The sequence below is a fragment of the Mesocricetus auratus genome, unplaced genomic scaffold (genome assembly GCF_017639785.1).
Source record: "Mesocricetus auratus isolate SY011 unplaced genomic scaffold, BCM_Maur_2.0 Super-Scaffold_100003, whole genome shotgun sequence".
In the NCBI taxonomy this organism is placed as follows: Eukaryota; Metazoa; Chordata; class Mammalia; order Rodentia; family Cricetidae; genus Mesocricetus; species Mesocricetus auratus.
In genome coordinates, this window is record NW_024429188.1 from 49604685 (window position 1) to 49623257 (window position 18573).

General features: G+C 40.3%; 1 protein-coding gene across 1 annotated transcript in view; it reads right to left on the bottom strand.

Moving 5' to 3' along the window:
* The window catches only part of LOC101844263, a 33399-nt gene extending 21485 nt beyond the window's left edge, over positions 1 to 11914 (bottom strand). The window contains exons 1-2 of the mRNA XM_005087800.3: positions 11841 to 11914; positions 11145 to 11313 (exon numbers count right to left, since the gene is read on the bottom strand). Of these exons, the coding sequence (XP_005087857.1) occupies positions 11145 to 11313; positions 11841 to 11898 (227 nt within the window). The 5' untranslated portion in view covers positions 11899 to 11914. The remainder of the gene's footprint in view (positions 1 to 11144; positions 11314 to 11840) is intronic.
* Positions 11915 to 18573: the final 6659 nt, after the last annotated feature.

The window sequence follows — 18573 nt, forward strand, 5'->3', positions numbered from 1 at the left end:
GATCATTCTGAGTGAAGTAACACAGATCCAGAAAGACAAGTATGGTATGTACTCACTTATAAGTGGATATTAGCTGTAAAGTAAAGGATAACCATGCCACAATCCACAGACCCAGAGAAGCTAAGTAGCAAAGAAGGTTCAAGGAGGATGCATGAATCTCTCGGGAAGGGGAAACAGAACAGATTTGGGGGATGGACTGGAGGCAGTTGGGAATGGGAACAGGAGGGATCAAGTGTGGTGGGAGTGATGGAGAGAGAGAGAGCTCTGGGAAAGATGACTGGAATTGGGAGCAATGTATATACCTACTGCAGTGGAAACTAGTAACTTCTAGTAATGAAGGATACGGAACCTGAACTGGCCATCTTCCATTACCAGGCAAGGCTCCTATCAATCAGTCTGGGACATCAACTCAGCCACAAAACCTTTGATCTTCAATCTGCCTGCCTGCAAGATATGCTGGGGTAAAGGTGGCACAGAACTTGTGGGAGTGGCCAACTAGTGACTGGTCTAACCTGAGGACCATGCCATTCGAGAGAGCCCATGTCTGACACTGATATAGCCCAGAGACTCAGGATACAACCAAACAGAATTGGTAAAAGAAAGTCAATGAAATGACTCCTGATTGTATTCTGCTATGCTCATTGATCAGTACCTATCCCAATTGTCATCAGAGAGGCATCATCCAGCAACTTATGGGAACAGATGCAGAGACCCACAGCTAAAAACTATGTGGAGACAGGGGAACCCTGCAGAAGAAGAGGAGGAAAGGTTATAGGAGCCTGAGGGTTATAGGACACCATAAGAATATATCCTACAGCATCAGCTAAACAGAACTCAAAAAGCATCACAGATTGAAGCAACAAACATGAACCCTAAATGAGTCTGAACTAAGTTCTCTGCATATACCTTATGGTTGTGTAGTTTGGTGTTCTTGTGAGACTTCCAACAGTGGATGTCCAGGGATGTCTCTGACTCTTTGACTTGTGCTTGTGGCCCTTTCCTCCCTCTGGGTTGCATTGCCCAGCCTTGATATGAAGGTTTGTGCCTAGTATTATTGTAATTTGTTGGGCCATGTTCAGTGGATACCCCTGGGAAACCTGCTCCTTTTTAAAAGGTAAATGGAGAAGGAGTGGATCTGGAGGAGAGGAGAGATGGGTGAGGAATAGGAGGAGAGGAGGGAAGGGGAATTTGATCAGGATTCAATGTATGAGAAACAAATACAAAAATATTTTGAGATTTCATATTGCCAAAACACTGACAGTAGATGTTGGTGTGAATGTGGGAAAGAGGAATGCTTATTCATTACTGGTGGGAATACAAACTGCTGCAGTCACAATGGAAATCAGTATGGTGATTCCTCAAAAATGGAAAATAGATCTACCACACAATCCACTTATACCACTTCTTTCTTTCTTCTTATCCTGTTTTTAAGAGGGTTGGTTTTTGTTTTTTAGCAAGTAATTTTTTAATTTAAATTAAAACAATCTTACTTGATATACCAATCCCAGTTCCTTCTCCATCCCTTCCTCCCACTCTCCCCATCATCTCCCCATCCCACCCCCATGTACTGCTCAGAGAGGGTGAGGCCTCCCATGAGGGATCATCAAAGTTTGTCACATCATTTGAGGCAGGACTGAGACCCTCCCCACTGTATCTAGGCTGAGGGAGTATCCCTCCATAGGGAATGGGCTCCAAAAAGCCAAGTCATGACCTAGGAATAAATACTGGTCCCACTGCCAGAGGCCCCATAGACTGCCCAAGTCCCCCTGACATCCACATTCAGGGGGCCCAGTTCAGTCTTATTCAGGTTCCTCAGCTGTCAGACTGGACTCAGTGGGTTCCCACTTGTTCGGGTCAGCTGTTTCTGTGGGTTTCCCTAGCGTGGTCTTGACCCCTTTGCTCATCACTCCTCCCTCTCTACAACTGGATTCCAGGAGTTCAGCTCAGGGCTTAGTTGTGAATCTCTGCTTCTGATTCCATCAGCTACAGGATGAAGGCTCTATGATAAGTCTATATATCTTACTACAAAGATACTTACTCATCCATGTTCATTGTTATTCACAATAGCCAGGAAATGGTAACAGCCTAAATGTCCATTGACTGGTGAATGAATAATGAAAATGTGATATTTTTATACAATGGAATGATATTCAGATGTTTAGAGAAATGAAATTATAAAATTGTCAGTTGAATGGTTGGGAACTGGAAACCATCATCCTGGATGAGGTAACCCAGATCCAGAAAGACAAACATTATATGTTTTCTCTTATATGTGGATGTCAGCTTTGAATTTTTAGGTATGTGTGTTTTGTTTGTACTATCTATAGAAGTTAGGAAACTAGTAGGAAGTGAAGGATTATAAATATAGTGTTATAAAGGGGAAAGGAAAATAATGGAACAGGAAGTGTTAGGGGGTGGTAAAGCAGGATAGATGACAGATAACTAAAACTAAAGGCATTTTTGGAAAAACCATAGGAAGCTTGATACTGTAGAAGCTTCCTAAAATAAATACATATGCATATATAAAAAGAGCTTAAATTGAGTTACCCTATAATAGGGGATACAATATTCCAACTAGGCAATACCAAGAATGGGTAACCTCTTTTTGAGTTGTTGGACAGCAGTGTCCCATAGTTCTCCAAATATTACAGGTTATTGCTATTTATCTTGGTTACCCCCAGAAGTTGATGATAAGACCCTATTATAGAAGACACCACATACTTGAATCGTAAACATAGAGAAAACGAGCTGATACTCACCTGTAAGCTTCATCCCTACTAGCTATCTTTCATAGTGTTAGAAGGAGCAATTATACATAATACCAGAGGAGGAAAGTAATCATCAATCTCACCCAGATGTTGACCTGTTAAGCTATAATAAGGACTGCTCTGGCAAGGTATGCCCACTACTCAATGTTGTGAGGATAACCAATCACTTTCTGATAATATTAAAGCATGTTCCATGAGATGGAACCCATACCTAACATCATTAATGGGACCAAGAACCTGTGGCTAGATAAGTCATAGGCTCAAGGGAAGAGCCTACTACTATTACTCTGTTAAAATGGGTAGAGTATTAAAACAACTCTTAGTAACTTATTGCTATACCCATATATCAGTGCATCTCTCAACTGTCATCAGAGAAGCATCTTCTTGTGAAGATGGCCTATAGAGGATAAGAGACTGCAGAGTGCTCATCTGTTAATGTAACATCTATATCACACCTCTATCCCAAGAGTCAGAGATCTTCACAGAAGAGGAGACAAAAAAGATCATAAAGGCCAGAGGTGATGGGTGACTTCAAAGAAAAGTGCTTCCCTGGCACAACAGCAAAGTTGCATATATAAACTCACAGCAATTGTGAAAGCATGTGTGAGACCTGTGCAAGCTTAAGCCAGATAAAATCCCAGCATGGAAGGAGAATAGTTGGCATGAAGTCTCACCCCTAGCTGAGGAACTATTGATATTTGATAGCTGCTGGAAGGAGAGTCAATTTTCTTAAATGGTAGGATGGCCATACCCAGGGGCAAGCCCCACACCCAAGAGTAGTTGAACAACACAATTTTGACTTGACTCCATGAATCTTAGAGAGAGAGACAGAGAGAGAGAGAGAGAGCACAAAAATGTGTGTGGTTAGAGAGGTGAGGGTGGATCTAGGAGTAGATGGGGTGATGTGGTCAAAATATATTGTTCGAAATTCTCAAAAAATTAATTAAAATATCATTTTAAAAATACAAAAAGAATACAGCCTTGCAGTGGTGGTGTACGCCTTTAATCCCAGCACTTGGGAGGCAGAGGCAGGTGGATTTCTATGAGTTTGAGAGAAGCCTGGTCTACAAGAACTAGATTCAGGACAGCCTCCAAAGTCACAGATAAACCCTGCCTCAAAAAAAAAAAGAATATAGAGGGTGGATTCAAGGACAGTATTGAAGTATTCCAGAATCAATATCATAAATATATGAATTAAAGCAAAGACCATAGAGAATGAAAATAAAGAACTGAATGCCATGACATTAAAGAGGAAAAGATGAACAAGATTCTGTAAATGAATTGATATAAGATAAATAATTATGGAAAAATTCTGGTTATAACCTGAGTAATATTGCCATTCCCAAATAATATTTCTGTTTCTTATCATATTTGTGATAAAATTCAATCTCTACAGATGTCACAAAAGACCTGAGTCTTCAGTCTCATCTGGCCCCTGTCTTGTGCTTGAGAGGGGACCCACACACACCAGAAAGAATCACCCTGAGTCTGGCCACACCTCAGTCTTCAGTCCCCTCAGGCCCCTGCCCTGTGCTTGAGGTGAGTGGGGGCTCTGCTCTGGGCCCCAACTCCCGACATCCTCTGCTTCCTTCTTCCTGGACCTCCTCTGTGCCTAGAATGGACCCGCCCCACCAGAAAGGACCAACCTGAGTCTGGCCGCACCTCATCCTTCAGTTACCTCCAGTGCCCTCCCTGAGTTTGAGGCTTCAGTCCCCTCTGGCCTCCGCCCTGTGCTTAAGAGTATCTCAGACCCACCTGCACATATCGTGAGACACATCAGAGTATTGGACCTGCTTGAACACACCATAAGACAACCTTAGACCCATACCCACCAGGAGAGGAAGAGACCCTATGAGCTCCCACTTAAAGAAGGGATGGGAAGATGGCACTATAAAAACACAGTCAACAACGGAAAAACCAATATGACACCACCAGAGTCTAGAGACTCTACACCAGCAACACCTGAACATTCCAACACAGATGAAACAGAAAAGAATGACCTTCAAAACAACCTCATGAAAATGATAGAGGCCCTCAAAGAAAATTGAGAAAAATCCCTTAAAGAAATAGAAGAAAAACAAAACAAAAATGCAAGAAATCAACAAATCTCTAAAAGAAAGTCAAGAAAAAACAGTCAAACAGATTAAGGAAACAATTCAAACAGTTCAAGACCTGAAAACTGAAAGAGAAGCAATAAAGAAAACACAAACTGAAGGAACACTGGAAATAGAAAAGCTGAGTAAATGATCAGGAACTACAGATGTAAGCAAAGTGAACAGAATACAAGAGACAAGAGATTGAAGACAGAATCTCAGGTGCTGAAGATAAACTAGAGGAAATAGATTCATCAACCAAAGATAATCTTGAATCCAACAAATCCTTAACACAAAATATCCAGGAAATATGGGACATGGTGAAAAGACAAAACCTAAGAATAATAGGTATACATGAAGGTGAAGAAAACCACCTCAAAGGGGCAGAAAATATATTCAACAAAATCATAGAAGAAAACTTTCCCAACCTGAAGAAGGACATGCCTATGAAAGTACAGGAAGCTTATTGAATGCATATAGACTGTACCAAAAAAACAAAGTCCTCCCAGCACATAATAATCAAAACACCAAATATACAGAATAAAGAAAGACTATTAAGAGCAGTGAAGGAAAAGGGCCCAGTAACTTATAAAGGCAAACCTATCAGAATTACACCTAAATTCTCCATGGAAACTCTGAAAGCCAGAAAGACCTGGATAGATGTTCTATAAACACTAACAGACCACAGACTCCAGCCCAGACTACTATACCGAGCAAAACTCTCAATCACTATAGATGGAGAAAACAAGATATTCCATGACAAAACCAGTTTTACATAATACATATCCACAAATCCAGCCCTACAAAAAATTCTGGAAAGAAAACTCCAACCTAAGGAAATTAACTACACTCACAAAAACATGGGCAATAGATAATCACACTTTACCAAAATCCAGAAATAGAAGAAATGCTCACACAAAATACCACCACCAAAAACGAATTCAAAACAATCAAGAATCAACAATAAATGGTCATTAATACCTCTCAGTATCAATGGTTTTAACTAACCTATAAAAAGACACAGGCTATTCCAGGACAGCCTCGAAAGCTACAGAGAAACCCTGTCTCGAAAAACCAAAAAAAAAAAAAAAAAGACACAGGCTAACAAAATGAATACAAAGACAAAATCCATCCTTCTGCTGCATACAAGAAACACATCTTACCTTCAAAGACCTCAGAGTTAAGGGTTGGGAAAAGATTTTCCAATCAAATGGACCTAAGAAGCAAGCAGGTGTAGCTATCCTAATATCTAACAAATTAGACTTCAAACTAAAGTTAATCAAAAGAGATGAAGAATGTCATTTCATATTCATCATAGGAAAAATCTATCAGGATGAAGTCTCAATTCTAAACATCTGTGCCCCAAATACAAAGGAACCCACATTTGTAACAGAAACATTACTAAAACTCAAATCACATATAAAGTCTCACACTCTTACAGTGGGAGACTTCAACACCTCACTCTCACCACTGGACAGGACGACCAGACAGAAACTTAACAAAGAAAGAAAGGAACTAATAGAAGTTATGAGCCAATTGGGTTTAACAGACATCTATAGAACATTCCATCCAAACACAAAAGAATATACCTTCTTCTCAGCACCACATGTAACCTTCTCTAAAATCGACCACATACTTGGCAATAAAGCAAACCTCAACAGATACAAAAAATAAGAATAACCCCCTGTATCTTGTCAGAAAACCATGACTTAAAATTAGAATTCAACAACAACAAATTGCAGAAACCCCACAAACTCATGGAAATTAAACAATGCTCAATTGCATCACAACTGGGTAAAGGAAGAAAGAAAGAAAGAAATCAAAGACTTCCTAGAATTCAAGGAAAATGAAGACACAACATACCCAAGCCTATGGGACACTTTGAAAGCAGTTCTAAGAGGAAAGTTCATAGTGCCCACATGAAGAAACTGGAGAATAGTCACACTAGAGGATTAACAGAACACATGAAAGCTCTAGAATAAAAGGAAGCAAACTCACCCAGGAGGAGTACACACCAGGAAATAATCAAATTGGAAGCTGAAATCAATTAAATAGAAACAAAGAAAACAATACAAAGAATCAATGAAACAAAGAGTTGGTTCTATGGGAAAATCAACAAGATAGATAAAACTTTATTCAACCTAATCAAAAGGCAGACAGAGAACATGCAAATTAACAAAATCATAAGTGAAAAGGGGGACATAACAACAGACACTGGGGAAATCCAGAGAATCTTCAGGTCATACTTTGAAAACCTGTACTCTGCAAAATTGGAAAGTTTAAAGGAAATGGACAATTTTCTGGATAGATGTAACTTACCAAAATTAAATCAAGAACAGATAAAGAATTTAAATAGACCTACAACCCATAAAGAAATATAAGCAGCCATCAAAAGCTTCCCAACTGAAAAAAGTCCAGGGCCAGATGGTTTCAGTGCAGCATTCTACCAGAAATTCAAAGAAGAGCTAATACCAATACTCTTCGAAATGTTCCACACAATAGAAGCAGAAGGATCACTGCCAAACTCTTTTTACGAGGTTACAATAACCTTAGTAACCAAACCACACAAAGACACAACTAAGATAGAGAACTACAGATCAATCTACCTCAAGAACATTGATGCAAAAATACTCAATAAAATACTGGCAAATCGGATCCAAGAACACATCAGAAAAATCATCCATCATAATCAAGTAGGCTTCATCCCAGGAATTCAGGGATAGTTCAACATATGAAATCTATCAATGTAATCCATCATATAAACAATCTAAAAAAGAAAAACCACATGATCATCTCCCTAGATGCTGAAAAAGCCTTTGACAAAGTCCAACAGCCCTTCATGATAAAGGTCTTGGAGAGATATAGGATAACAGGAACCTGAAAATGATAAAGGCAATATACAGCAAACCGACAGCCAACATCAAACTAAGTGGAGAGAAACTCAAGGCTATTCCTCTAAAGTCATGAAGACAAGGTTTCCCAATCTCTCCATATCTCTTCAATATTGTCCTCAAAGTTCTAGCTAGAGCAATAAGACAACAAAAGGAGATCAAGGGGATGCATATTGGAAAGAAAGAAGTTAAACTTTCACTATTTGCTGATTATATGATAGTCTACGTAAGTAACCCAAAGAATTCTATCAGGGAACTCCTACAGCTGATAAACACCTTCAGCAAAGTGGCAGGATACAAGAACAACTCAAAAAAATTAGTATCACTACTACATATAGACAATAAAGGGGATGAGAAAGAAATCAGAGAAACATCACCCTTTACAATAGCCACAAACACCATAAGATATCTTGGGGTAACTCTAACCAAACAAGTGAAAGACCTGTATGACAAAAACTTTGAGTCTTTAAAGAAAGAAATTAAAGAAGATACTAGAAAATGGAAAGATCTCCCATGCTCTAGGATATGCAGGATCAACATAGTAAAAATGGCAATCTTACCAAAAGCAATCTACAGATTCAGTGCAATCCCTATCAAAATCCCAGCACAATTCTTCACAGACCTTGAAAGAACAATTCTCAACCTTATATGGAAAAACAAAAGACCAAGGATAGCCAAAACAATCCTGTACTATAAAGGAACATAAGGAAGCATCACCATCCCTGACTTCAAGCTCTACTATAGAGCTATAGTCCTGAAAACAGTTTGGTATTGGCACAAAAATAGACAGGTAGACCAATGAAATTGAATTGAACACCTGGATATTAACCCACACACCTATGAACACCTGGATATTTGACAAAGAAGCTAAAACTATACAATGGAAAAAAGAAAGCATCTTCAACAAATGGTGCTGGCAGAACTGGATGCTGGGGTGTAGAAGACTGCAGATAAATCCATATCTATCACCATGCACAAAACTTAAGTCCAAATGGATCAAAGACCTCAACATAAATCCAGCCACACTGAACCTCTTAGAAGAGAAAGTGGGTGGTACCCTTGAACGATTTGGTACAGGAGACTACTTCCTGAACATAACACCAGTAGCACAGACACAAAGAACGACAATTAATAAATGGGACCTCCTGAAACTGAGAAGCTTCTGTAAGGCAAAGGACACAGTCAACAAGACAAAAGGCAGCCCACAGAATGGAAACAAAATATTCACCAACCCCACAACTGACAGAGGGCTGATCTCCAAAATTTACAAAGAACTCAAGAAGCTAGTCTCCAAAACACCAAATAATCCAATTAAAAAGAGAGAATTAGAAACAGAATTCTCAATAGAGGAGTCTAAAATGGCTGAGAGACACTTAAGAAAGTGCTCAATACCCCTAGCCATCAGGGAAATGAAAATCAAAACAACTCTGAGATGCCATCTCAATCCTGTCAGAATGGCTAAAATCAAAAACACCAATGACAGCTTATGCTGGAGAGGATGTGGAGAAAGGGGAACACTCCTTCACTGTTGGTGGGAGTACCAACTCGGACAGCCACTTTGAAGATCAGTATGGAGATTCCTCAGGAAAATTGAATTCAGCCTAGCACCAGATCCAGCAATTCCACTCTTAGGCATATACCCAAAAGATGCACATACATATAATAAGGACATCTGTTCAACTATGTTCGTAGGAGCATTATTTGTAATAGCCAGAACCTGGAAGCAACCTAGATGTCCCTCAAATGAAGAGTGGATAGAGAAAATGTGGTACATTTACACAATGGAATACTACTCAGCAGAAAAAAATAATGGAATCTTGAAATTCACAGGCAAATGGATGGCACTAGAAGAAACCATCCTGAGGGAGGTAACCCAGTCACAAAAACACAAACATGGTATGTACTCACTCATATATAGATTTTAGACATGAAGCAGGGGATTGCCAGCCTATAACCCCACTGCCAGAGAGTCTGGGAAACAGGGAGGACCATAAGAGAGATATGCATGGCACCCCAGAGAAGGGGAATGGGATGGGATCTCCTGAGGGGATTGGAAACATGTGGTGAGAGGAGGGGAGAGGAAGTTTGGAGAAAGAGAGGGGAAGAAGAGGAGAGGAGAGAAGGACATGGGGGAGCAGGAAGGTTGAGTCAAGGAGCCACTATAGGTTTGAGAAGAGATCTGGCACTAGGGAGATTTTTCAAAGATCTACAAGGATGACACTAACTGGCAAACTAACCAATAGTGGTGAGACTACCTGAAATGCCCTTCTCTGATAATGAGATTAATGGCTACCTTATATGCCATCCTACAGCCTCCATCCAGGGGCTGATGGAAGCAGAGGCAGCCACCCACAGCTAAACACTGAACTGAACTCCTGGAACCAGTTGCAGAGAGGGAGGAGTGATGAGCAAAGGAGTCAAGACCTGGCTGGTGAAACCCAAAGAGGCAGCTGACCTGAACAAGGGGGGGGGTCCTTGAACCCCAGACTGGTGACTGAGAGGCCAGCGTGGGACTGATCCAAACCTCCTGAACGTAGGTGTCGGTGAGGAGGCATCGGCAATCTATGGGTCCTTGGATAGTAGACCAGTATTTAGCCTTGGCATACAAATGGACTTTGGGAGTCCAGTCCACATGGAGGGATGCCATCTCAGCCTGGACACATGGGTGAGGGCCTAGGTCCTGCCTGGGATAATATGACAGACTTTGAAGATTCCCCATGGACAGCTTCACCCTCCCTAAGGAGTGGAGGGGGCATGGTGTGGGGGTTTGGGGTGGGGGCCGGAGAGGAGGGGAGGGTGGGAGAGCTGTGATTGATATGTCAAGCAAGCTTGTTTCTAATTTAAATAAAATAAAAAATGAAAAAAGACCTTTTATCTTTGATGAAAGACTAACATGTCTTCAAGAAGAGAAATTGTGTCTTTCCTTTTAAAAATTCATTTCATGTAATTAATTCATTTATTTTTATGTATGTCTGTCTATGCATATGCTACAGCAAGTATGTGTCACTCAGAGGACAACTGGCAGGAGTTCGTTCCATCTTTCCAAGAATCAAACTCAGGTCATCAGGTTCAGTGACAGACATATTTTAACCCCTGAGCCATCTCTCCTGCCATAGAACTTAGTTTTAAGCATGACAAAGGTGAATGTTCAACTAATTTTCAATAGAATGAATGAAGGAGAAAGAAATGGAAAAATAAAGTGTGAGAAGACAGAAAAGAAGCCAGTTTGGTGGTAGTAACAAGCCAGTTATGTGATTTCAATACCAAAACGTGATTCTTCATCTTCTTCATTGAGTTTCTCTGGAATAATTCACCAGCAGGAGTCCTAAAAAGAAAAACTCATTTAACCATATCCAAGACCCAAGAACATTCTCTCCCCCCCCCCTACTTACGATTTCTTCAGACAGTTAGCTGTGGAAAGAATCAGCCATGGAGTCAGAACAATACCCTGGCAATTTCCAGGCATAGATGCCAGCCAAGGTACATCAATGTAACTGTCCACTGGTGGTAGATTTCCAATCAATGAGCTTGAACTCAAACTCTGTCTCTGCACTTGGAGCGCTGAAAAGGGGTATGATAGTTATAGGGATGGATGAAGATAACATTAAAAACATTTTCAATGCTGATGAACTTTCTGATTTTTTTAGTTAATCTACTCAAATTCAGTTATAAAGTTTCTGTTGTCTATTCATGGCCTAACTTCCTTCACAGGTGTGATTTCTTCTGTGTGAGCAGATGTGTGATATTCCCACCATCACCACAACCTAATGCTATGCCTCTTCTTCTCTGAGAATTTCAACTAAATTAAAAGAAATTTTGTACAAGGAAAGATGGGCAAAGATGTTCTATCTGATACAGTGAAATTTAAAAGGGTGAGACAGAAACTAGAGGTAGAGAGAAGAAGGTAGCAAAAAGAATGGAAGAGAATGTGTAAATGAGGGAGGAGAATGAAAAAGGGCAGCGAAGGAGGTTAAACTAGTTCAGAAAGGGATAAGAAGTGAAATAGGGATGAGATGAACAGCAGAATGGTCTTTGGACATAGAAGGGAAAGAAGAACACATAAGGATGTCCAGGTATCTATGACTTACCAGCACAGCGGTAGCAAACTAAGCACAAAACACAGTAAAGCCAAAGTAGAGCCTCCATCTTGGCTCAACTGGCAAGAGGTGTGTTGTGGGAATCTCAAGGCAACAGCAGAATTCTGAGGTTATAGAATGTCTGACATCATAATACCTACTGTGAGATTCTCTCTTCCTCTTGTAGCCTTCTTAGTACTGCTTAATATAGGAAACTGGAAGACTGGACTCTTATCTCTTAATGATCATTTAATGTTAGAAAAGGCATACGGGGGCAGGTGGCTACAGAGATGGCTCCTATGGGGCCCTGAGCTGTGGATCAGTGTCTATCCCTGGTATACAAACTGTCTTCATGTGCCTATAGCACAAAGAGAGATGCTCTCTCAGCCTGGACTCTTAGGGGAGTGCCTTGACCCTACCAAGAGTAAAATGACAGACTCTAGATATCCCCTATGTGGAAGGATTTGGCAATAGGGTGGGAGGGAGGGGGGAAGGGGAGTGCGGGAGGAGGGGAAGGAGAGGGAACTGGGATTGACATGTAAAACAAGCTATTTAAAATTAAAATAAAAAATGATAAAAAAAGAAAACTAGCTGCAGGCCAGGTGGTAGTGGTACACGCCTTTAATCCCAGCACTCAGAAGGCAGAGTTCGAGACCAGCCTGGTCTACAGAGTGAGTTCCGGGACAGGCTCCAAAGCTACAGAGAAACGTTGTCTGGAAACACCCCCGTCCCTGCAAGAAAAAGCTAAACAAAATAAAATTTTTTAAAAAGACAGGGAATTTGGCCGGGCGCCTTTAATCTCAGCACTTGGGAGGCAGAGGCAGGCGGAACTCTGTGAGTTCAAGGCCAGTATGGTCTACAGAGCGAGTGCCAGGATAGGCTCCAAAGCTACACAGAGAAACCCTGTCTCGAAAACAAAAAACAACAACAACAACAAAAAAAAAACAACAACCAAAAAAAGATAGGTAATTGGGAACAGCAACATAGTTTAAAAGCAAGCATTATATTTTTATATATTTTTCAATGCTTTATCATGTCAGAGAACACCTGGTATTTTTCCCAACCTATTGTGAGATGCTCAGGTCTCTCCTATACAAAATGAGTGATTGTGGTACCATTATACTATTGGCATCTTTATGTAGTTCAGCCTCAGCTTTTTGTTTGTTTGCTTATTTGTTTGTCTGATTGGCTGGTTACTTGGTTGGTTGCCTGGTTGGTTTTTTTTGAGACAGGGTTTCTCTGTATAGTCCTGGATGTCCTGGAATTCACTGTGTAGACCAGGCTGGCCTTGAACTCAGAGACCTGTCTGCCTTCTGCTTCTCAAGTAAGCAAGTACTTTCTAAAGATGGTCTTCATTTCTTTCTTTCAGATTTGTTGCCAGATGCTTAGGTATATGCCATCTTGGTTTCACTGTATTTAAAAAATTATGAAACAGAAATTGGTAAAGGAGAATGGGTTTATTTACAGTCTGTCCAAACCAGAGGGAGTAAGAAACCTAATTTCCTCCCCCAACATGACTATGACTGTCTTATAATTTCTATAAAATCATGGAGCAAAGTGTAGAAATATGTAAACTCAAGGGTTGGGCAGGTTACACAGTCCTTTCATCAGTGAAAGATAATACAAGTCTGTTTGTTCCAGTTTGCTATTGCAGAGACAGTTTTTTATTTGTCCTAGCTAAGAGAGATGGGGGTCTTAATGACTCTATTTTTTGAAAAAGAAAAGGGTTGGATTGTGTGGGATACATGATTCTCACTGAGTCCTGTTATGGCAGAGTTCTTTGTCCTTATGTCCATTCCTTTGATGGGTATGTAGAATGAAAGTTTTATTATCTTTTCTGTGGGGGTCAGCTTCAGGTGCTCCAACTATTTCATTCCTGTTAAGAACAATAATTTTGCAAGTTTAAAAATACTTATGACAGTCTGATAGCCAAAGAAATAGGCCTGAGTATCTTTCTTTAGAATCTTTCCTCTCCCCACTAGTGCTTCAACATAGGATCATGTTACAATATTAAGACAAATTCCTCTCCTATGTGAACCTGTGAAATCAAACAATTATGTGCTTTCGAAATGCAATTGTAGGAGAGGCATCAGGGAGACATTCTCACTCCAAGAATGAACAACAGGAGCAAGATAAGAATAGCATATCCCTGTGGAGTCTAATAGACAGCAGGACAGACAGTATTAAATCTTCAGACTTGAAAGCATCTTCTTTGATTCCATGCCTTCCTTTTGAACACATGGGAATGAAATTAGATTCCCAAACTTCCAGGAGGCTTTACTCCCACAGGTTTTCTAGGAAGAGCCTATGCCACATGTCTCACAGATTGAGAGATATGCCTGTGATTGTTTCAGCACACTGTAGCTCTAAATTTCTGATTTCTTGGAGCTGGTCCTATTTCCATGTGGTCTTTATGTGGCGGCCCTGAACCAAGGTCTCCTCTCAGATTGTCCTTATGGAAGTTCTCTGATGTATTATCCCTCATTTAGCATTCTCTACCTGACTCCTTTGAGTTTCTGAGACATTCTAAGAAATAGAGATGAAAGTAGCAATACTTCCACAGCTAATGCATCCTGTGTGCCTGCAGAGTTAAAACTATGTGGATGCTTTCAAGGTCTATGAACTATGGCCTCTGGAGTAATAGCTTAAGTTGCACTTGGGCCTGTTAAAACTACAGATAGATTAGCCAAAGAATAGGATCCAATGTGGTTAAATAGAGACATGAAGAAGCCTTGGGCAGAAAGTCAATAAACATAAAAGCATCCTGCCTCCCACCACTTTCTAGTGGTCTGGGGTTTTACTTTTAAACTATTTGTTCTCAAGCCCCAGGCCTATGAAGTGTGTGACACTTTCCTGCCCTGGCCTGCAGAGCACAATGGGTTTGAGCCCAGGGGAACCTGGAATGAATGAGACAAGAGACAAGGGGGAGATGGACAGCAAGACAACATGGCTGATCAAGCTGCCGTTTAATGAAAGTTCTGTACAGGCTTAAATAGGGGAAATGAGGTAGGGGGATGCAGGACAATAAGGGAGGGGTCGGTGCCCAGTAATCGGTTGCGGAGTGTTCTTGTTCTTGGTCACATACCCAGGAGTGTGTTTTTGGTCATGTATGAGGGGTGCTGGCAGACCAGCACTGAGGCTAAGCAGCAGGAATGAAGAGGTGTTAGTGCTAAGTAGCTTAATTGCAAGGAGGAGGGTTGAGTAACCTAACTGTAGACTGCTATCAGCTATTCCTGTGAGCCCAGGTTCTATTCCTAGGGAAGCTGGGGAGGGGACGGACTATTCTTAAAATAGACTGACAATATTTACAAGAGGTTTTAAATAACAATGATCAACGATCACTCCCAACACTTTCCATTGCCATAAAATCTTCCTTTTAATCATTCCAATCTCCTTAGAGAGAGACACAGAGAGAGAGAGAGAGAGAGAGAGAGAGAGAGAGAGAGAGAGAGAGAGAGAGAGAGAGAGAGAGAGAGAGAGAGAAGAAAACCAGATCAGTATGTTCTCCCCTAGGGCTTATGACTTCACTAGTCATGGATTTTGGCCATATTTACAATACCAGGCATGAATTCCATCCTGTGGAGAAGGCCTCAAATCTAATCAAGAGAACAGTTGGGTACCCTACCCACATAAACAGTCTTACCGCTATTGCAGCAATGAGCACACCTTCCAGGGCACACCTCATAAAGTAACCATCACTTACTAGTGTCATAGCCTGCAGGACAAACTTTGAACACATGAGCTTTTGGGGGGACATTTTGTATCTAAACTGTAGTACTCTCCACATATATAAATACATGTAGGGGGAAATTTAGTACTCCACCATTAACAATGTATCTCCTACTGCTAGGAGTCTTAGCTGGAGTTGTCCTTGTGGATTGCTGGGAGTTTCCCTTGTACTAGGTTTCTACCTCACGCTGAAATGCCCCCTTTTCCAGTCATCTCTTTCAGTACTCCCCCCATCACTCCCACTTGATGCTTCCTGTTCACAGTCCTACCCACGCCCAACCCACCCATGAAATCTATTCTATTTCCCCTTCCCAGGGAGATCCAAGTGTCTACCCTTTAGCCCTCCTTGTTACCAAGCCTCTCTGGGTCTGTGGATTGTAGCATGATTATCCTTTGCTTTACTAATATCTACATACAAGTCAGTACATACCATGTTTGTCTTTCTGGATATGTGTTACCTCACTCAGGATGATTTTTTTCTAGTGCCATCCATTTTCCTGCAAATTTCATGATGTCATTACTTTTAACAGTTGAGTAATACTCCATTGTGCAAATGTACCCCATTTTCTTAATCCATTCTTCAAATGAGAGCATCTAGGTTGTTTCCAGGTCTTGGTTATTATGAATAAACATGCTGTGAACATAGTTGAGTCCTTGTGATAAAATTGAACATCCTTTGGGCATATGCCCTGTTATGATAACTTGCTGCCAGCCTGGTCCCAGTGCTACATCAGCCTGAAGTAACACACAGAGACATTAGTTATAATGCTGTTGACCAATATCTATGGTTTCTTGTTGGCTAGCTCTGTCTTAAGTATTAACCCATAACTACTAATATATGTATCTCTACAAAGTCTTATCTTACTGAGAACACCAGACTCATGTGTCCTCTCCTCCACAGATCACATGGACGACTTCTTACTACATTTTCCAGACTCCTCCTAGTCTCCTAGTCCTCCTATCTTGCTTCCCTATTAGACAACAGTGTTTTATTCATCAACCAATAAGAGAGACATATTTACAGAATGACATCTCCCATCAATGCCCAAGAATGGTATATCTGGGTCTTGAAGTAGATCAATTCCCAATTTTCTGAGAAGCTACCATATTGATTTCCAAAGTGGCTGTACAAGTTTACACTCCCATAAGCAAAGGCAGAGTGTTTCCCTTACTCCACATCTTCACTAGCATGAGATGCCACTTGTGTTTTTTATCTTAGCCATTCTGACAGGTGTAAGATGGAATCTTGAAGTAGTTTTGATTTGCATTCTCCTGGTGGCTAAGGATGTTGAACACTTCTTTAAGTGGTTCTTGATCATTTGGGTTTCCACTGTTGGGAATTCTCTGTTTCGATCTGTTTAAATCCATTTTAATTGGATTATCTGGTTTGTTGATGTCTAGTTTCTGGAGTTTTATATGTCTTGGAAACCAACCCTCTGTCAGATGTGGGGCTGATGAAGACCTTTTTCCATTCTGTAGGCTGCTGTTTTGTTCTATTAACGGTGTCCTTTGCCTTACAGAACCTTTTCAGTTTCATGAAGTCCCATTAATTACCTGTTGTTGTTCTTTTATTTTTTTTCAAGGCAGGGCTTCCCTGTGTAGCCTTGGATGTCCTGGAACTCACTTTACAGACCAGACTGACCTTGAACTCACAGAGATCTGCCAATCTCTGCCCCCCAAGTGCTGAGATTAAAGGTGTGTGCCACTACCGCACAGGCCATTTATTAATTGTTGATCTCTGGTCTTAGTATCTATGCCATTGGTGTTCGGTTCAGGAAGTTGTCTCATGTACCAATGCATTCATGGCTATTTCCCACTTTCTCTTCTATCAGGTTCAGTGTATTTGTTTTTAATGTTGAGGTCTTTGATCCACTTGGACTTTAGTTTTGTGCAGGGTGATGAATATAGATCTATTTATACTCTCCTTCATGTCTGCATCCAGTTATACAAGCACCATTTGTTGAACATGGTTTCTTTTTTCCATTGTAAAATTTTGGCTTCTTTATCAAGAACCAGCTGTCCATAAATGTGTGGATTTATATCCATTTCTTCAATTATATTCCATTTATCCATTTGTCTGTTTTTATGCCAGTGCTATGCAGGTTTTTTATTATAACTCTGTAGGAAAGCTTGAAATCAGGGATGCTGATACCTCCTGAAGTTCTTTTATTTTACAGGGTTGGTTGTTTTAGCTATCATGGGTTTTCTGTTTTTCCATATGAAGTTGAATATTGTTCTTTCAAGGTCTGTAAAGAATTGTGTTGGGATTTTAAAGGGGATTTCATTGAATGTGTAGATTGCTTTTGATAAGATGGCCATTTTACTATGTTAATCCTACCAATCCATGAATATATGAGATAGTTCCATCTTCTGTTATCTTCTCCAGTTTCTATCTTCAAAGACTTGAAGTTCTTGTCATACAGGTCTTGCACTTGCTTGATTAGAGTTATCCCAAGATATTTTATATTATTTGTGGCTAATGTGAAGGAGGTTATTTCCCTGATTATTTTCTGTGCCTGTGTATCATTTGTGTATAGGAGGGCTACTGATTTTTTTGAGTTAATGTATCCAGCTACTTTACTAAAGGTTTCCCCTGTTACAGTTTTGGGGGTCACTTATGTATACCATCATATCATCTGTGAATATTGATAATTTTACTTCTTCCTTTACAGTTTGTATCTTCTTGATCTCCTTTAGTTGTCTTATCACTCTAGCTAGAAATTCCAGTACTATATTGAAGAGATATGGAGAGAGTGGACAGCCTTGTCCTGTCTCTGATTTTAGTGGAATTGCTTTGAGTTTCTCTCCATCTCATTTGATGTTGCCTGTTGGCTTGTTATATATTGTATTATGTTTAAGTATATTCTTTGTATCTTTGATATCTCCAAGACATTTATCATGAAGACGTGTTGGATTCTGTCAAAGGCTTTCTTCACCATCTAAGGAAATGATCATGTGGTTTTTTATCTTTCAGTTTGTTTATGTAGTGTATAACATGGACAGATTTTCATATGTT